This window comes from Syngnathus scovelli, chromosome 5 (assembly GCF_024217435.2).
Source record: "Syngnathus scovelli strain Florida chromosome 5, RoL_Ssco_1.2, whole genome shotgun sequence".
NCBI lineage: Eukaryota > Metazoa > Chordata > Actinopteri > Syngnathiformes > Syngnathidae > Syngnathus > Syngnathus scovelli.
Genome location: NC_090851.1, coordinates 8742129 through 8763440, shown reverse-complemented (window position 1 = coordinate 8763440; position 21312 = coordinate 8742129). Strand labels below are relative to the sequence as shown.

At 40.0% G+C, this 21312-nt stretch overlaps 2 protein-coding genes across 3 annotated transcripts; both read right to left on the bottom strand.

Annotated features, from left to right (window-relative positions):
- Positions 1–162: 162 nt before the first annotated feature.
- LOC125968793 (long-chain fatty acid transport protein 1) lies at positions 163–7741 on the bottom strand. 2 transcript variants are annotated; one of them, XM_049720199.2, is made up of 14 exons: positions 7582–7741; positions 7321–7498; positions 7086–7224; positions 6491–6746; positions 6029–6196; positions 4897–4966; positions 4435–4526; positions 4155–4264; positions 3862–4071; positions 3659–3785; positions 3423–3560; positions 2359–2523; positions 1973–2119; positions 163–1880 (listed from the first exon to the last, which is right to left on the bottom strand). In XM_049720199.2, the coding sequence occupies exons 2-14, from the start codon at positions 7488–7490 to the stop codon at positions 1723–1725; spliced, it is 1950 nt and encodes a 649-aa protein (XP_049576156.1). In that variant the 5' UTR covers positions 7491–7498; positions 7582–7741; the 3' UTR covers positions 163–1722. The 2 variants fall into 2 exon arrangements, with proteins under 2 accessions (XP_049576156.1, XP_049576157.1); XM_049720200.2 differs by lacking the exon at positions 7582–7741 and having other exon boundaries at positions 7316–7456.
- Positions 7742–8155: 414 nt separating this feature from the next.
- LOC125969029 (adhesion G protein-coupled receptor E5) lies at positions 8156–20091 on the bottom strand. Its single transcript, XM_049720690.2, has 17 exons — positions 19740–20091; positions 16609–16683; positions 16180–16329; positions 15985–16104; positions 14898–15041; positions 14781–14824; positions 14431–14541; positions 14195–14348; positions 14005–14124; positions 13091–13290; positions 12784–12942; positions 12436–12630; positions 11321–11538; positions 11074–11232; positions 9930–10098; positions 9612–9710; positions 8156–9535 (listed from the first exon to the last, which is right to left on the bottom strand). Exons 1-17 carry the CDS (start codon positions 19771–19773, stop codon positions 9494–9496), a joined length of 2193 nt encoding a protein of 730 aa, XP_049576647.1. The 5' UTR covers positions 19774–20091; the 3' UTR covers positions 8156–9493.
- Between the last annotated feature and the right edge of the window lie 1221 nt (positions 20092–21312).

The window sequence follows — 21312 nt, the reverse complement described above, 5'->3', positions numbered from 1 at the left end:
CCCTATGAAATGTTTAATGGGGAAAAAAAAAAAAAACACTTTTGTCACATATTTCTGTCATTTAGCAGAGATCTTGAATCTCTACAACCAACACACAAAACAGGCCCAGGTACCAAAATGCACAGCCCACCTCTATTAATGAATTGTACAATGTGCATACACTTTGAAGATCAAACTTTTTATCTTGCCATCAGTGACTACCACAGCTTGAAAAAAAAACTTTCAGATGATTTTCCACTAATACATGTAAGAGCAGTCCTACTAAATAAACTCCCAAATGTTCCATGCTTCCATTTGGTATATTCCATCAAGCCAAATGAAAGTGGCTCCATATGTATTACCCACTACCAGTTACCCCTTCCAATGCTCTCTGTTTCATTTCCTGATGATGAGTCACAGCCTGCATGGTCCCTTGAGCCTCAAAGCAGTGAGAAGTTTTCATGTAAACAATATGCAGACGTAGTAGTTTACCTCTGTAGCCACAGCTGGCTGCAAGAAGAAGTGAATTGTTATGCTTTGCCTGTTATGTCTTGGTAGATTCTCTGGTATCCAGGACATGATAATGCCCATTTGTGTTTTCATAACAGACAATATCCTCAAAAGTTGAATCGTGACAATTGGTTTTCATGGTTGTTGTCAAATCAATTTTTCAGGATATTCTTTGCTATGAAAGCATTCTGTCGCAAAATGATGAAATGCGTCTTTCACAATTATTGTACTTACTGTGCAGACTGACTGTAGTAATTCACTCTATAAAACTTGAAACAGTTGCAAGCACTGACCACAGCTTTTTCTTCTAAGGTCCTACTGCCTACTATCGAACACCATCCACATCATACATACAAAGAGAATATATTCAGAAGAAAAACAGTTTCGGAGACATATAGTTGTCCCATTCATAGGGATGCACAAAGCCAATCTCAAAGAGCCAGCATACACATGTGCCTTATAATTACTGTGTCTTTGGGTTACAAAGTTGTCATGAAGCCATACAGTTGTGCAAAGTCATCAAGTTAGAGCAGACATCTCCAAGAAGCACACAAAAGGCGCTGTTGCATAGCATTTCATCAGAAAGCTTCCCACAGTGACCACAGCTTGGCCCTCTCCTCACAGTCTGAAAATACATATTGCACGCAGATGGCTTTGCATAAATCTGTTAATTAATACAGTATTAAGGAAGGGTTCCTGTGTTCCTCCTCACAGATGTAAATCAGAATTTGCAATGGATTCTTCCATCTATATGGGAACAAGTTGGGAGAGGGAGGCGCTTCAGGCATGATTTGGTGAGCTTGGTCGAGAAGAGAACCCCTTGCCTCAACCCTCTTCCACACCTTTGGAGTGAATTACCTTTAGAAAACAATCCCAGAAGAGTGAAATCTAGTATAGTCTCTAATTGAAGAAAACTCCACATTTGTGTCCAAATACTTTAGTTCATAAGACGTGGTTCCATTGTCATTTCGCGGGGGTTCTCCTATTGACCACTAGATGATGCCAAATTACGAATAATCACAAAAGTGGTTGTGTGATGTATGTTTTTGTTTAATTTATTTTCAATTTTGCCTTAAAATGCTTAAATCTTTGATATAAGGCCTGTATTTTTCGTTAGTGAGGCTAAATGTAACGTTTCTCTCTAAAACTATACGCCAAATCCTTTGGGGGTTTTTGGGTCCCCAGTGAGGATACAAAAATTCATTTTCCATGACTAACAGTGCATCTGTCTCTTCATAGACGCACATGTCCCTCCAGGATGGAGTCATATAGTTCATCAGTGAGCGCCTCATAACACCCAACAAGGCTGTTGAGAAAATAGATCTTTTCTGTGGAGTTTTGTAATTTGTACGCTTCCTTCTGTAGCCGCATCTTCTGAAACTTGAAGGTGCCTATAATGGTCGAGCAGTAAAACAAGTTTGTGAGATTATTTCCCCCCCCAAAAAAGTGTTTTGTATTATTTGGGTTTCCACTGGCGACTCACCTGTGGTGTCCACAGCTGGCATAAGTCGAAGGAAGACCGGACGAGCGTAAGGGGCAAGGGCTTTTTGGACAGAGGACAAGAAGCCATCAAGATCGAAGTGTCCTTCTGCATGTGCTATTGCTGCCATACAAGCCTTTCCTTCCACACCTGTATACACACATTTGTGACAAGAAAGCTATGAAAACCAACACCTGGAAAATATGACCTGGAAAATAGAAAAAAACAAATAAAGTGAGGCATAAGGTTTTAGTTAAATTCTATATCATACATGGTTTTACAGTGAAGAAGGGACAGCATCTATTGCTCAGTAATTCCTTCTTCATTGTTGCTGGATTTGTTCCAATATTGTGATATTACAGTCGTATCATAAAGCCACGCCACTCCACCTGGCACGCAAACTCCATAGACGGCAACATCGGTATGTCCTAGCAGGCCACTGAGGACTCCCTCCACCTCTGTGGTGGAAACGTTCTCCCCTCGCCAGCGAAACGTGTCGCCGCAACGGTCCCTGAAGAACACGTAGCCATAATCATCCATCACCAGTATGTCACCTGAAAGAAAACAAGAGGACACAATTATTACAAATAGAAAAGAAATAAAAAACTATAATTAAAGAAAACTAGAGGGCATGATTATTACAAACAGAAAAGAAAGAAAAAACAATATTTGAAGGTTGTATTTTCTTTCCAAAACAAATCTGAGTCTATGAATTTTTTTTACATTTTGGACTCATTGCTACATGTCTTGTGTGTTCCACGTAATTAGTTCTTGGTCTATCATGTCAGGTTTAGTCCTCCAGGTGCCATCGTCTCATGAACATGTAGTCACGTTTTGATGTGCACTATAAAATAGTTTATTATTTTAATAGCCCATTAGGCGTTGGCTGGACCCATACTGGACAATTGCGTAATTCCAAGTATAGTTCCAAACAGTTTTCCTTTCTGTTACCAGTCTAAAAAGCAAGCTCCATAAAAGCATGTTTGGATGCCTTTGGTGTGGGCAAACTTGAGAGCCTTGACCTTTGACGCCATCAATAAAAATTACAAAAACCTTTGGTACAAACTAGAACAAATATTGGCCATCAGCCAACACCGATGATTTTTGATGAATGTTACCGATCTCGTTTGCTATTGGGGAAATACTATCTCTGTTCTCTGTATGCTATACTACGTAGTAGACTTAATACCAAAAACTAATCATCCAAATATTTTATTTCCTTCAGTTACGGTATTTTTGATTTTGCTGAGCTCACATTGTTCCTACTTTTGTATAAATTATCATTGTCTGTATCACGGTTCAACTCATAAGATGCTGATCTATATACCACAGTGGTGGGAAACATGTTATCACATGTTATCTGTTACCACATGCTGTGAATCATCCTTACTTGTCTCTAGACGTGTCAGACACGTAATTTATGTGACTCAGCAAATGAAAAACTGCATCATGCCTGAGACATAGGCCGAGTCCCCCGTCTGGAAGACATTGTGTGCTATTTTCTGATTGGTGGAATCCTGATCAGCATAGCCATCGAATCTCCTGAGTGGGTCCTTCTCATTGATGCAGCCGACTAACATCCCTGGTTCACCTGGGCTCAGACGGACAAAAGATGAGAAAAGTGGATGTTTTCAAGCTCATCACGGCTTGTTTTGCTTGCACATAGTGTGGTCATGTTTTCAAGGTTACCAGGTTGACAAGGTATACAGAGTCCCTGCGCATCTCTGAGCAATTCTCTGCTGTCTTCCTTCATCCTGACAAGTCTGATGGGGTAAAAGTTTGGCAGGATGCGACTGTGGAAGCCACATGCGCCCACCTGAACAAGAAAGAAAATATTGATAACATGGCATATGAAAGGAGAGGCAAAGAGGGTGAAAGGCACAGAAGTTGACCTTTCCGTCAATGTTGATGAGACTGCAGTTGCACTCTGTGGCTCCATAAAATTCCCCAATATGTTTTATTCTGAATCTTCGAACAAACTCCTCCCACACGGATGGACGGAGACCGTTACCAATGGCGACACGGACCCGGTGATGCTCCTCAGATGAGTGAATGGGCTGGGCTAATAAGTATCGACAAATCTCTCCGATATATTGGATGACCTGCACGTACAATACAAGAGTTGAAACTCCATTAAAATGAAGACATTTTCTGCAAACAGTTAGAAATGAGATCATGTACTCACTGTGCAGTTGTGCTTAACACAATCATCCCAGAATCTGCTGGCTGAAAACTTACTTCTGATGACAACCGTCAAACCAAAGAGCAAACATTGACCTGTACCCATGATAGTTCCTGCAAGCCCCCAAATTGAACTGTTTAGCTACTGTGAACGACAATTATTTCAAACTACAGTTCAACGACCTTCTTTAACATTTCCAGAAAGTATATTTTGGCCATTGTCTCATACAAAAAGAAATTGTTCAGATAAAAAGGCCAGCAAGTAATGTGCAAAATGGACTAACCTGCAGAGTGGTATAGAGGAAGACAGTTGTAGATGACATCATCACGTTGTAAACCAAAAGCATGAAAGCCAAACGCAGCAATGCGGTAATACCTAAGGAAAATGTTTATTGCAAGCTTAATCAGAAACCTTTGCAAAAAAAGAAAAAAAGTTTATTTATTTTTTTGATTCACAGGAATTTACATGTGTTTTTTACAGTACGCATTCCTCAATATTCATCCAGCCTTTTTCTCTACCGCTTATCCTCACTGGGGTGAGCTGAAGCATGTCTCAGCTAACATTGGGCAAGAGGCAGGGTAAACTCTGGACTGGTCACCAACCAATCACAAGGCACATTTAGACAAACAACCAACGTTGCTAACTTTGAGGCAGTTTTGATAAGCACGATCACAGTGGCCTTCAACGTTCAAGCACAAGAACAGCTCCAGGACACATTTCTGTCAACTCTGATGTTTATGCTCACCGACTATGCACCACCACGGCTGCTTTTGGCATTCCTGTCGTACCAGAGGTGTAAATGTAGAAAAGTCTGTCTGCAAGCCATGGAAGGGAAGAGAAGGAAATACAAGTGAGCCCACCATAAACCTTGAATATGTTTTCAAAATTAATATCTTTTCATCCGTAAATCTTGCAATCAGTATATTCTGTGTTCTGTAGCTTGCTTCATCTCATCAAGACATTTTGGACAACAGTGTGCTTCGGTGTGGAAGTATGGGGGAGCCCTGACCTCAATCCCATCAAACATCTGACCTGCACCAGCGAGCCATTGGGCCCTCTTTTAGGTGACCTGACAGATGTTCAAGAAAAAATTCCCACAAGCAGTTTTTAACTCCAGATATTCCTATCAGAAGAATGGAAGCTATTACAACTTTAAAAAGGGGAGCAATTTAACTGTCTTGAAACTTTTGTGTGGTATACAAGCAGACCTCCCCCATCATTCCTTTACAAGTGTGCCTCGCTGTCAATACACCCCAAATGTTTCTGACAGGGTATGCAGGCAAAGACTTGACAAGCACTAAGTTAGGAATGCTCTGAGGGAGGGGTCAAAATAAAAGAAAAACACTAAATACATATATACATATATATACATACATACATATAATAAATAATAGAAAAATGTAGATGAACATGAATATGAACAAGAAATGAATAAAAATTGTTAAGTTCTTGTGACAAATTGCTCTGGTGTGGTGTGTGTGTGTGTGTGTGTGTGTGTGTGTGTGTGTGTGTGTGTGTGTGTGTGTGTTTGAGTTTATACGTGCGTGCGTCCATGCATGTGTGTGTGCATGTTTGCTATGCGTGCAAAAACTTGCTTTGCAAAATGAAGGTGTTGCAATTCCAACTTAGTGACATTTATGATATGTAATAGCAAGATACAGCAACGCAATCGTGCTCTTAACTTGACACACACACACACACACGCTCACTCACTCACTCACTCACTCACTCACTCACTCACTCACTCACTCACTCACTCACTCACTCACTCACTCACTCACTCACTCACTCACTCACTCACTCACTCACTCACTCACTCACTCACTCACTCACTCACTCACTCACTCACTCACTCACTCACACTGTAAAAGACTCACCATTGAATGTCTTGTTGAGTGTGTAGCTGGGTGGGTGCTTGTGTGAACGTGCCAGCACTTCATCCAGATCTGCAGCCTTGAGACAACGGATCTTCTCCTTATCTGCATGTTCACCGGTGCAAAACAATACCATGTCGCAATGCAGAGAGCCTCGCACGGCAAAAATAGCTGGAACAAAATCCAAAGTCATTTCCAATCAGGCCACAGCATTAGGTACACCCACACCTGAGATTCAAGATAAATTGCGTTAGACATTTGCGTTGGTAGCATAACTTATTCATGTTGAGAGTGATGTAAAACACTAACAGCTCTATTTTTATAAACAGCTGTGCTGTGGTGCAAATGCCTGCGGATCTTTATTTTCACTGTTTTCCAATTCCGAGTCATACTGCTCTCATATTGGATTGCAATAGATTATGTACATGATGAAGCGTCCTGTGAGTGTATCCTCTACTTTCCTACCTTCAGTTAGCTCGCTTCCAAACACCAACGCACGGGCTCTGGACACACTAACACAGTGCTGCAGTGATTTCAGTCGCAGGTTGTAGTTGATGAAAGCAGCCTCCACTCCCACCATAGCTAGACCTAACCACAGCGCCACCAATAACAGACGACTTTCCATATACAATGCCACGACGTCCCCCTCCGCCCATCCTTGTGCCAATGCCCAGTGAGCAACAGCGTGGCACTGCTCCTGCAGGTCCCTGAAAGTCCAGACCTGGAAATAACCAAATCAGGGTTAAGTACACCAAAGACTTACTGACAGTCCATCCCAGGCAACATACAGTAAAACTGTAGACAAACAACCATTCACACTCACATTCATAGATGGGTTAAGGTCCTGAATTAACCTAGAATCCATGTTTTTAGAATGTGGCGGTAAGCAAAAATACCCGTAGAAAGCTCATGAGTTATATACGGCTCAATTATAACTGTGATAATGAAAAAGATGGCACAGACACCAATCTGACTGGCAGACGGTGCAGACACAAACACTCAGCTTTGTTGATACGGCGTATAAATAAGGAATTTGAAACATAAATGTCACAATGCTCACCTCTCCTGTGGGCTCGTGGATAAGCGCTGGTTTGTCCGGGTGCTTTGCGACCGTCTTGGCAAACAAGGTGGGAATTGTTCTCCTTTTTCTGGCATTTTGGTACATTGCAAACTTCACTCGCAGTATAACAATCAGGCATCTATCAGGAAATGATAAAGGAGGAATGTGAGTAAAGTGGACTGCAGGAGGGGAATAGATTAGAAGGAAGAAAATCATTATGATTAGAGTACATTACAGGACGTCTCTTTTGAAGGTGTGTAGCGCCACATGTACAAACTTCCAAGGGGCGCGACACGCTATGAAGATTCCAAGCACAGCCAACATGGTTATGAGACATGACGAGGGCAGCGACAATAGAGCTCCCAACATAGTGAGACATCCAATGACAACACTGACAAGATGCATGGTGGTATCTGTTATGACACAATCGGGCATCACTTACACAGCAGTACAAACAGCACACACGCAACTTATTATGTGGTGAAAGGGTGCTCACCTGCAGTGCAAGGCAGTGTCCAAACGACTCGGACGTTTTGCAGTCAGATGTTTGCAGCTCAATTCTGTGAAGCAAAATACCTGATGAGCACATCGAGAGAAGAGCAGGTTGGAGCAATGAGCCCTACGTCATCCCAGCTCTGCCCTCGGTGTGATTCACTGTCTTCAGAGCGGAACCATGTCCATGTCTATTTGCCAAGTTGTACAAGTGAAATATGTATCTGGTAACTAAAATGAGACTTTAAAAGTAGTGATGATAGTCAAACAATCATCTAACTCATATTTTGTATTATTATCATTATTATTATTATTATTACTATTATTACACTGAGTCTCCTGAAACTGTCAGCTCAGGAATGTGTTCACTCTGGCATGTCATGCATGCTTTCATTTGTGTGATGTGGTTCCCTGCGGCGTTTGCAACAAATATTTTACTCCAGCAGTGGGTACACCTGGCTGTTGCTATCTTGATGATATTATTATTATTGCTCAAACACTGAAAAGAGTTCTCGAAACAGCGCGTTTTATCCTGCAGATCGTCTGAAGTAAAAGAGGAGAGTCCACTTGCAATGAGGTACACAGTTCAAGTAGATATTTTAATAAAGTATCCGGTGCTTATTCTTTTTAAGATAGCAGTACCAAAACAACAATGTAGAAAAATAGGTTTATATACATCAGTTAATCGCCATAATCTTACATTCAACAGGTGCAAGAAAACACAAAGCTATACATGAATAAAAAGTGGTCACAAAAAAAGTAGCCAAGCATCAAACTACAGAGAAGTTGTCAAATACACCAAGAGAGTGTTCACGACAAAATGTGAATGTAAACAAAAATACAGGCCAACACCGTTTACAGGAGGAAGCTTGTCCGACTCTTCTTTTAACAGCCATAATCGGATTCCTTTCTATAAATTACGATAACTTCACATCAAGTAAAATGTTCGAAAAGACGGGATACTTTTCAAGTCATAAAGCATGTTCAATGAAAACAAAGTGTGCTGAAATTGTTTAAGGTTCGTACTGCTCCCTAACTTGAATCCTTACAGTAACCATGAAGCAAAGCAGTGAGCAGCAATAATGACATGACAATGTGGAATTTAATCCCACAAACAATTTCAATAACTGGAAGTTGCACAGTCATCAAACGGGTGGGTCGGAGTTCGGTATCTCTCAAGAAATCCTTTTGGAAAAATGTCCAATCAACCACTGTCATAAAGTCAAATGCAAACCTAAATAGAATATCTTCTAAGTGATTCAAATTTTGTTTGACAATTGTATCTTTATACTCTTGCTTGGTTCTGTATTTCATTACACTGAAGGCCCACATGAGGTTTGCATGAACCTGACTTGGGACAGTTCATGAATTACGTTCAATATTAGTCATTTGTTTTCTCTCCCATAAAACGAAACCCATACAGTGAAATACAGTGCACGAAAGCTCTCGAAATGGCCTATTCGCTTTAAATATTTTACTTGGGAAATGTCTTTCCAAAACTTCATAATGTCTTTTCTAAGCGGAACTAAAGCCAAACAATTCAAAGAGAATACAGCTTATATAATGAGACAGATATTTTCAAGATGATGCAACAGAAAGCAACTTTCCCAAATGGTTCTTCATAACCACTATTAACCTTGGGTCTGCTTCATGGCTGTTGAGGCCATAATTCATTATTTAAAAACATGACCATGATTGACACAAATTGTAATGACATGATACAACTTTTCATTCTGTCCAAAGAATAACGCGTCGTCTTTTCTATTCACGTGAAACATAAGCTTTGTCGTAAGGACCCGAAAGCATCATGTGGTTGCCTTGGCTCATCGGTATTAAACAAATTAAAGGTTGATTTTGAGGATTTAAAATCTAATAATAGCTTCATTTCTTTTGTGGGGTTGACTACAGAGAATGATTCAAATGTGGGATTCTCCAGTGTTCTGTCCACTCCGAGAACCCTAAAAGAATAGAGACAAAATATTAGTGCTGAGTGTGTCTGTTGGGAGTAGTCGGTAGAAGTGACATGATTCTTACTTGTGACTGGCTATTGGATGGATTTGTACTGCTGAAGTCAGAGTATCTTTTCTTTGGCGTGCAGATGCAGGAGAAAAAGTTGTAGTACTCCTCTCTAACCTGCAGAGAGCAACAGAAAACAATGAGGAAACTTCGTTACGGCATAAACTGTATGTACAGTATTGTATACTGTCAAGAAAAAAAATGATCGCACAATTTTCTGTGATTAGACATGAATCATTATTAAAAGTTTTTCTTTAATAATTGAATAGAATTGTTGTAATATACTGACTGGCTGAGGCTACATATGTACTGTATACAGCAGAGTATGAACTCTACCTGTTTAGATAGGAGGCAGTGCATGATGAAGACAAGTGCTCCCTGTAGGCTGTTTAAAATGGTGAATATGTACTCGACTGCTGTGTTGCCCTTGCGAAACAGGAAGGCTCCAAACACCCACAGAAGTCCCAGAATGCACATCTGAGCAATGGCGGTCACTGTGAAAGCTCTGCAGAGGAAATCAGACAGTTGGCATGAATGCAAATGCAACACTATTCGATGAATTGCTCCATTTTGTCGGAAAAGGAGCACTATTGAAAGCATCGGTGGAGCAAGTTGTGTACTGCTTTACTGCTTGTTGAAAGATTCAAATGAGTGAGAGTGGAAAACAGATTGAGCTCTTTGCAGCAGGCTGGCTAGTTACTAATTTGCAAACATCAAAAAGAGACCAGATGTAAATGTCAAAGAAAATGTAATCAATCTTGACTGGCAAATACAGGAATTACGGAAATGATTTCCATTAATTAATCATGTGGTCTGGCCTTGAATGAAAATAAAAGAAACTCTGTTTTTTCATTATACACTTCTGGTTTCAAAAGATTGGTTGTTCAGATTAATGTTTTGTTTGTGGAATATGAGTTAAGCAGCAAAATTCATCCGTTTTTGTTTTACCCATCTCAAGGGGCGGTCATTTTGCCACTTGCGGTTGACTGAAAACAATATCACAGTTGCCAGGTCTCAGGTCACAATCAATCACGGCTGGAGCTGAGCTGTGATGGACATTTATTTTTCCCGAGAGCTATGTTCCCAAATAGTCTTGGCAACATTCTTGAAGCCAGAGGTCACAGCTAGATCAGAAGAAGACTGCAGGGGTATCCAACTATGAGTAGCACAGTAATTAATTGTGACCTTGTCAGTCATGACCTCTGTCTCTGTTGTTCTTCCTTGGACATGGTGGTTTTGGCAAAAAAGAGGGCCAAGAAGGAAGAAAGAAAACAAACAAACATTTGGAGTCCAGACGGACTTGGCCAGTCCTTTGGGGGGTTTTTTTGGTTGCTGTTTCATTTAGAAGCTGAATTTTGTATTTACTTCTGTTATCTTTGTGAGATAACAAAATTGGTTTGTAACATTTAAGTGATATAAATGTGCAAAAAAAATCTGTAATCAGGGTGGGGGGGTTATAAAAGAAGTTGAGCACACTGACTTTAATTTGTTGAGCTTGGACAGATCCGGGTTAAGGCTGCTGAATTTCTGGGCCAGCTTCCAGACGGTGACGATGAAGAAGAAAACATTGAGGAAGATGATGACGCACACTGGGCCGTAGAAGCTCCAGATGAGGCCGTCTTTGAGGGACAGCCAACAGCTGTAGTGAAGATATGGGAATGACAGTTTTAAGTAAAAGCAGAGCTCGCTGTGCGCTTTACGTTTGATTCTTTTCCAAATACACTTACTGCTCCTCAGTTCCATATCCTTTGGGTCTAATGATGGCAGTTACAATGACAACAACCAAGGGTGCCCCGTAGCCGAAGAGGAATAAGTAGAGGGGCCGAATAGTGGCATTGAAAACCCGGACCACCATGCGATACAGCTGCACCCCCTCAAGCAACATCCATGCAAACACTCCCAGGAAGAAAAGATGGAGCATGGCAGCAATAAACCTGCAGCCTCCCTGTAATGCAATATAAACAAATGAGGAACGGAAGTTGCATGGAGAGCAGATGAACCAAATGATTCCTACTGTGTTTATAAGAACTGGGCTAACCTTATAAAGACAGCGCTTTGAATTGGTTGCTGTTGTTCGTTTGTATATCCAATTAGAAACACAAGATGGGGCCAGAAAGTCTCTGATGTTTTTTATTAGATTATATTCATCATGGATGACTGTCAAGTCATAATCACGGTTTTAAAATGCAACAAAAATTGTTGTTTTTTTTAGAGGACTTTCAAACTCACCCTTTATAATTCTCATTTACCTTTTGTATTCAGTATATTTTATTGGATTATTATTTTAGTCCCTGATCCAGGCAAAATATTAGTGATTTGCAAAGATAAATACATGTTTACTTTTTAGGAATGAAACGTCTGCCTCGCTTTTTATAAAGATGTAGGCATCCTATGTTACTTTACTTTAATGTTGTTGATATGGAGGTACTTGGCCCTTTTGGTATTTTGGTTTGATGATATCTGGTGTCAAAATGGAGAGAAATCACTGCATGATAGCAATTACCAGAAAGCTACAAATATACAGAATGACATCAGTACAATCTGACTAGACTGCTAAGAAATTGCTGGTATTGTAATGACATAACTTGAAAATCAGTCAATTGAATTATCTAGTTGTCTTAAATTCAAATTAAAGTCAATTTTAATAGAGGGGCAGGAGCATCATGAACGTCATACGATGCTCTAATGTCGCACCGAGATGAGTTGTTATGTTAATAGCTGACTTCTGCTATGCAGTATGTAAACAATGAAGGCAGCCTCTTCACAAATTCATCAAGCTGAGGGCCCCGTCAGATGTTTCATTCCATGGAAACAATGTTTCTATCCACTTGGGCAAACATACCTCGGGTTTTGTTTGAGAAATGCCGACCAGGAAGATGAGATCAGCGATGAAGAGGCAGATACAAAGATGCAAGTGGATGGTTGTACGTGTTCCGTGTATGGAGCGGCAGAACTTGAATGTCAGGATGGAAAAACTCAGACCCAGCAGGGAGAGGATCAGTCCGATCTTTGTTATCAACTGGATGGCAAAGGCTTGCTGGAGGGGAAATTCCAACAGTGAGAAATCATTTCAAAACATCAAATTATTATAGAGAGGGTTCTTAGACTTCCTTGAGCTTTAGACAAATGTATTGAGGCCACCAGGTGGTGCATGTATGTATATTTATAGGGTGCGTTTCTTGTTTCTTACATCGACGGGATAGTGCGCCATCAGCACGGCGAAACTGCTGAGATGTTCACATCGGCACACTGTGTGCGTGGCATTGGATTTCTGTTGATAGCAACCATCTGTGGCCCAGGCACCTCTGTCGTTCCAGTAAGCACAGATGTAGCTTGCCTCCGATTTGTTCTAAACCACACGAGCAAAACCAGAAGATCTTTCGCTTTACCGCATGGCACAGCTCGTGATTGCAGTGATTAAAGCATGGATGCTTTGCCAATTTCTACCAGACACTCAGGAGGTTCTGGGTTTGAAACTCAAGTAGTGGTCTACAAACCTGGAGATGTTTGAGTGTGAGGATGACCGGGTGGCTCAGGTTCTGGGTGGATGGGTTCGACACCACAACAGACACAACCCGGGAGAAGATTTCGAAAGTCGGTTCAACGCCATCTTTTTCAAATCCTTGGAGCTTGTCAAAGGAGCGGTTAACAGATCTTTCCAGGTTATGGTAGCTCAACAAGGCAGCCATAGCAAAACCTAGAAGAAAACACAAGCAAAATAGATATGGATGAGCATTTATCTATTAATCAGAACAATTACCTCCAACAAACATAGGAAGCAACTTATGCAATGTCTTATTGTTTTTAATGTTGTTCGGCATTTTGGAAAAACTACCATCATGATTTCTCAGTGACTGAAATTATGTTTATCTTACTTTTTTGCTCCAGTTCATATGAATGTGAGTCATATGGTTATATTATTATTGCATTTGGAAGCAGATGGACGACATTAAGATCCATCTATCGTTGTCCATAGCACTTGTTGTCTTTAGGACGGCAAGGAAGATGAAGTCAGCCTACTTTGAGTGAGTGGCGGGCTACACTTTGGCGACACTAATCAATCGCAGGGCACATTTCAAAACAAGTAACACATTTTCTTATATGGGTCTTTAAAACAAAGCATAGAAAGACATACTGGAATTTGAGTACTAACTGCCAAAACCATTGACTAATTCTAATAAACTTTAGCGAGATGACACACGAGCCAAAAAAAAAGTATTGCTATTTAATGAGAACTGGATAAAGGTGAGGCTACAGGATTTTTTTTTTTTTTTTTTTTTGAGTTACTGTGCCCTCAATGGAAATAAATAGAGTGCCATGACCTTTTGTTTTTACTGCTAACAATTTGGTCTTGGCGGAGATCTATTATGGTGATTATTTCTTCTTGCAAGAAATAGTAAGGAAAGTATACCAGGATATGCTCCTGTTCCAGCCACCGTTGTCCAGTCGGTGTCAAGCGCAGAGTTTTCAGTCCCCAGATGAATCGGTCCAGTGGGCGGGGATGTTCCCCTCTCCACAGCGATCGCCACAGCTACTCAAACAAACAGTTCTTTTAAAGCCCGTAGTCCACCCGTGGTGTTGTATTACACTGGCGAATTTACCTGTCTCATTGGAGCCCATCGAGATGTGGTTGTCTCTGAGTTGTGGGCCAATGAGCCTGATGGAGTTTTCCATTGTATTTAGCAGCCCATACATGCCTTCACTCGAGTCCATGTCGACTGATGATAAGACGGTCTCTGACGCGGTCAGAAGTCTCTATGCACGTTGAAACGCATATAAAATAACAGTGTGTGTTTTTCGAGTCCGCGATGTGTCGACATGTGTTTGCTTTGCTGACCTCCAGTAGCGCATCTCCATCGGCCTTGCTTCCGTTGCTCATATTTGGGTTAGAGAGAACCATGCAGCTGTTTCTCATTATGGATAGCAGATCTGCCAAGCCACTGTAATGCTGTGAGAGGACACGATAATAATGCTATTCAGCTTTCAACATACCCACTTGAATTTAGACATAAAATAACACCAGGGGTCCAGTGTGAAGAACGCCACCCCCCCTTTTAAATATTCCATCTAAATGATCTGTGCTGTTACGTGCTATGCGCTTGTGCATTTTGTTTTTCTTTCTTTCCAACAGATGTGCTATTTACCAAAATTGAACTAAACTGTAGTGAAAATAAGTCAATGATTTACCTGCACAGCTACACTTTCGGAATCAAAGGTTTTGCAATCCAGTTCTGGAGGGGGAAGGTATAAAGTTTCAGTGGGAGCACATAGGTTATGAAATATTAATAAGATACAAACACTCACTTGAGCATGGAGTCCTTTTATTTCCAAAATTTGTGTATCCTTTTGCACACTTGCACCAGTAACTTCCATTTAGATTTTTACAACTTCCTTTACTTCCACAGAGGTCTTCTTTTCGATTCTCAGATATTTCGCATTCATTGATGTCTGGGGGAAGAGAAACAGACAGTTTTCAACGCCAAAATTAGATACGCCTGCACAACCGGTAGTGGGTTAGGGTTAGGGTTAGGGTTAGGGTTAGGTTAAGAGTTGGGTTGGGCTCAGTTGGAGTTACTTCATAAATGTACAAAACTAGATTTTATATTTTTCAGTATTTATTTTCATTTTGTACTTTTACTCCCTATATCTGAAAGCAGACAGTCTACTCAACAAAATATGCTTGCTACTTTTGTCGACCTACATGATGACAGCAAGATGTAAGAAAAATATAACTTGCAAAAGGGAAAGTCCATTGCTATTTTGGCATTTTATTCCTTGTCAGGTCGCAAAGTGAGCAAAGCTATGCGCAAATATTGTTTCGATAGCGTAAAAGTTTGATCTGAGCCAACAGAATTGACAGTACATTTAATTTGCACTCTCACCATTGAACAGTTGAATGATAATTTTACTTTTATCTGAGTATTTTATGACACAAATATCTGTATTAGGTATATAATGTGAGTACTTTTACCACCGCTGTGCAAATCAAATAAGATGAGATACAAGAATATTAAATGTATCAAACTGTCTGCCTTAATAAACATTTTAATGTTTTGATCAAGACTTTCGATTCAACATCTACATGTGTGCAAACTGAATACCACCCACTCTGCTGACCACTACAACTGCGCTTTTCTTTGTTTTTCTACCATAATGAAGAAGGTAAAATAAGCTGTTTATGTAGCTTAGCTAAAAAAAAACTGAGCTTCCCCCATCTTGGATTAAAGACATGCTGAAGGTATTTTAAATCATCGTGTCTAATTGAGTGAATGGAGTGATTTTCTATTTAAACCTCAAACTTACATCCACCAATTCCAGCGTCAAGACTGTGTGGTTATGAAACTACCGCTGTCACACAAAAGGTGGACCCGCAAAACAAGACGGGAATCACCTTTGCAATCTCCATTGCTGTTGTTGGTGTACCCAGATTGGCAGACGCAGCGAAAGCTCCCAATCAAGTTGATGCAGTGAGCCATGGAACCACAGCTATCAGAGTCACACTCATTTTTGTCTAATAAAGGAGTGCAAAAAGGACATTGAGTGAGATAAGACAAATCTACGTTTGAGCCTAAACGGGTTTGCTCACCTTCACACTGTCCATTAAACCTGGTGAAGTTTGTGTTTCTGTTAATGTTGTGGAAACCAGGCTCGCACTGGCAATAGTAGCTGCCGTTTGTGTTGAAGCACTGTGCGTGCTTACCACATAATCCTGAAGTTTCCGTACACTCATCCACATCTGGACATTTCGAAGAAAGTCAGAGAAGAGTTACTTGTGTATTATTGTCGTCGCATATTTACTTCTCTTGCAAAAAATATATGAACATGTGGTTGACTACCATTTGTATGCATCAAAGGTCACTTCAAACATTTCTTCTTAAGATAAATGTTTTAAGATGGCAAGACTTCAAGAAAGATTGTATATTTTTTACACCAAACTGGACATACTATGATATTAGCAACCTTAGGTAAAGAGATATTGAGGAGATTTGGAACCAAGCAGAGTCAGGTTTCTTACCAACACATTGGTTTCCTTCCTTTTTCATGCCACCGTCACACTGAGCCATGCACTTCTTCAAAGTGCACATGAAACCTGTAGACAAACCGTGAGAACTGTTAGTTTTCTGAATAGAAAACACTCATTTGTGTCACAGGTGTGTGTACCCAGAAAAAAAACATTGATGGTGAGGTGAGGCAGACATTCTAACTACTACTATCAGTCTAATGCTTCCCAATGAAAAACAAAAATGGGAAATACGATGTTGGCTTCAAGGTTAGTGGGAGACCAACAATGCAGTTCTATTGCTCTTCCTTCCTCTTTTATGCTATTAAATAACCAAATGACCCTCTGCTGTATGATTTTACTTCTGTAGTAGTTGTTATAGTGATCATTGCTCCCATGTGAGAGAGAAGAGCTTTTATTTGTGCCACAGACAACACCCCACAATATGCAGTACCTCATGTGAACACTATTCAGTTTTGTTCGGCTTCAATGAACTACATAGAAAGCTGGACTCGAAAGTTCAGTTTGAAAAAAAATCTGTGCGTACACATTGAAAACAAAAAAAAAGAAAACGGTGCTTAAAACAAAAGATTGCAATACCAAGCCCGACTGTGCCAATAGTGTCACAAGAGACTGTCAAACCCAAATTTGTAATTGCGGGGTTCTCGTTTTGACTGAAAGTGGAAACATATTGTGTTTCATTGTCATTCACGTGACTGACAGTTATCATGTGTCTTCACCCATGAGTCGATCTTTCTTGTGTAACTACTTGCATAAAGTGTGTAATGCCCTGTTCCTCTCAAACACCAAAGCAGATTTATTCAAATGAATGTCACCCTCGCTTTCCCAATAATGTGCAATATGCTCACAAACAAACTTGTATTTTATGAGGAGAAACCTAATGATGTAATGGTGAAGTTGAGAATTGTAATTATGGCATCTGTTTATTGTTATTTAGTACGCCTGCAACCATGACAACCTCCCCCGCCACTCAGACATTCGATTAGCCAGCCACACAACAGGCATGTAACACAGAATATATTTGTTGCGCAAACAGCTCCCTCCCCTCATTTACAATGAGCCCCCTGTTTGTGGCAGGGCTGGAGCTCACAGTGCCCCCGTGAAGATAAAACCAGACCGAATTTGAAAGTAAGAGTGCCAAACAGCGTGACAGCCTCCAAGTATATGACTAAAAAACACAAGGCCTGAAAACTAACAAAGTGTGACTTTGATGCAGCTGATCACCAATCAGAACTGTATATGGATTAACATGACCTAGATAGTCCTCACACGTCATATTTTATTGGACTAAAGTTCAGTTTCACTTGCAACCACACCGTGTCAATAGTTCACAATCTGTCACCTCAATGCGTATGACTGTGTGACTTCATAATCATAAGACTCGTTTTTACTAATAAAAGGTCATGTGATTTATCGCAATCCTCAGTCACAGCTGATCAAACCACACCTGTTGTTCCTCCTACTCACAAGTGATTCTTTTTTTCTTGAATTTGACAAATCATGATCAATCTGAAACATGAGTAAACTTCTGGGTTAAAAGAATTTTAGGCTTTGTGTCTGATCCGTGTGAAAGTATTTGTCTATACAACACAGCACAGACAGACACACTTCCACTTTTTATAAACAGCTTCTTAAAACGAAAGACATAGCAAAATACAAGTAGGGGGGGGGGACAGGAAAAGAGAATGGGCCCCATGTCGCCGACTAAAACTGGCCCTAAGCTTTGAGTTTGACATTTGTGACCTATGAGCATGATTACACCATGCTATAAGTTGACAGGGTGTTTTTGAAAATAAATAATTTCACCTTCTCTAAATTGTAATCGATGATTTTCCAAAGATAAAAACAAATAAAATATATGATTATTTTGTGTTGTTTCTAACACAACATATTTTGCTCGGGTATAAATGAATTTGGCTGTAACTGTTTTTACGCATGTACATCACATGGACATGCAGTGAGTGAGAGACAGGAAAAAGAAGCTATTTTTGCTGTTACAAAAATAAAGTGGCCAAACCCTCAATTCCTAACCAGTTGGAAATTATGGCTATTATCGTGCTCTTGTAGCGGAAAATATATATTGAGCAGTCAGCATATAACACATCGGATTTTGTGTGTGGTTTGTTCCTCATCATGAGGAAACAACTCATTGACTTTGTGAAACTCATGAGAAGTGCGGTACATAAAGAGTATATAATAAAGTATATTAATCCAATTTTAAAAATCTGATTATATGGTCAAATGAAATAATTACATATCCTGCCTTCACAACCACATAATAGAAAAGCCATTTTTCACCATGAGTTTGTATTTAGACTGCCAGACAGCATTTCAACAGTGTGTTTTATATAGTGGTACAAAAATCTACAGCATCATTCTGAGAGAACTTTTAAATAGTGGAGTTACATATATAATACATATAAAATATATATTGAGCAGTCAGCATATAACACATCGGATTTTGTGTGTGGTTTGTTCCTCATCATGAGGAAACAACTCATTGACTTTGTGAAACTCATGAGAAGTGCGGTACATAAAGAGTATATAATAAAGTATATTAATCCAATTTTAAAAATCTGATTATATGGTCAAATGAAATAATTACATATCCTGCCTTCACATCCACATAATAGAAAAGCCATTTTTCACCATGAATTTGTATTTAGACTGCCAGACAGCATTTCAACAGTGTGTTTTATATAGTGGTACAAAAATCTACAGCATCATTCTGAGAGAACTTTTAAATAGTGGAGTTACATATTGGTTGACACATCTCAGTATGATGCAACAAAATGGCAATTGTTATCAAGGCTATTTTTAGATATATATATAAAGATGTTACTAGGAAAACATCATCAACATCTACTGTATGTAATGATTCCAGATTCAATCACAACATCTTTTAGCCTCAGTCTTACAAGGTGTGACCAGTGTGACACTTTGTCATGGCAGTGAGCGAATTAACACGTGATAGTCTGGGCATAAATGAATCATTGACTAGATTAAATGCAAATAATTGTTCAGAATGTGCGTGTCGGCAAAGGCATCCTAACAACTAAGCCTTTTTGTTTTTCCTTTTCATTTCTTCACAATGTTAAACAGTAAAAGAATTATGAATGACTTACCAAGAAAAAGCAGAAGCTCTTTTCCTCCGCCCATATCCAAACAATAAATCTGCAAACTTTGTGATAAGAAATAACTGAAGTCCTCACAGAAGGTTCACAGGAATTTAAAGCGCTTAGAGTCCACAAAAGAGTTGACACAAAGAGAAACGCCGGAGTGTGTGAGTGTGTTTGTGTGCATGAGAGCCACCAGCAGCTTTTTCCCTCTCAATCTGAACACGCCTCCTCCGGGCCTCCCCCAGCCCTTCTTTTCTCCCCTTTCACACACAGTCTCTCCCTCGTCACTCTTTCCCTTTCTCTCCACCTTTTCCACACAAGCATTTCTCACACTAGCATCGTATCACGTTGCCTGCTGAACCCGCCTGCCCGCCTGCCCGCCTGTGTGTCTTCCACTGCCTACACACATGTTTGTGTGCTCTATTTCAGGACCTATCCTGGCCTCCTTTTCTGGGACACATAGACAGGAGGAGGCTAGTTGAGTCTGTGGAGGATGATGACTCACGCTCATTCTAAACAGCTGCTTCTTGACTTCCCAGTAAGCAATCAGATGGCCCTTCCCAACTTCCCATCCTCCATCTCCGCCTCCTTGTCCTGAAACATTGGACTTTTCACCAGTCCCAATTAAGGTCCTGTTTGTTTTCACAGCTCCCACACAAGAAGCAAAAAGCCAATAAAACACTGTGAGACTAAGGCGTACTTTAAAAAGTGTTATATTAAATCGGGATAGGTTTAAAGTTAGTGGGAGAAGTTTTCAAAATTGTTTCACTGTATTGTGGATTTTCAACCGTTGTGCTTTTCCCCCCACAATTCATTGTACTGGATTCTGCCTCGCTCATTACCTCCTGCTTGTTGCTTGTGTAATTCATTTGTTCATTTTTCTTTTGTTTTGGCATCATTGTTACTCAACTCTTCACTCAGTTTAAGTCCCTTTTTTTTCTAGACTTCTTGTTTTGCTTTCTCTTCACGCTCCAGTTTCCTGTTTCCTTCCTTATAGCCAAAATGTTTTACATACATAATACAAGTGCTATAGAAAATGGATGCATGAAGGTTTGAGTTCAGAGAAGCAGCCGATAAAAGGGAAAGGTAGGAAAGTGGAAGTGAGTTTAGAGGACTAGTAATCTGGTGTAACGTGAGTAGTTGTGAAGATATAGATTTCATGGAAAATATTACTTGGCGGGAGGCAATATTAACGACAAGGGTGCTAAAACAGAGCCCTGTGGAACACTAGTGGAAATCAGGCATTGAATTAGCATGATTTGAACTGAGGGAGAGAGGCAGGATTTAGATCAGTATAGGGAATAATTGCCAGGAGGCTGCAATGATTCGTCACATTACAAATACTATTTTTAAAAAATACATACATGCAAACAATTCATCAAGTATTTCTCCATTATTTTTAAATACCAATGTCGTATTAGTCTTGTTCAATAACTATAATTGAGAACTACTGAGTGTTTTGTTTTCCTTCACATGATGAAACGCATCATGGGTACCTGGGGGAGATTGTTCTGCAACAATCCTTCTTCAAGCCAGTGATTTTTGTTGCTTTGAAAAAAAAAAAAAACTATTTGGAATA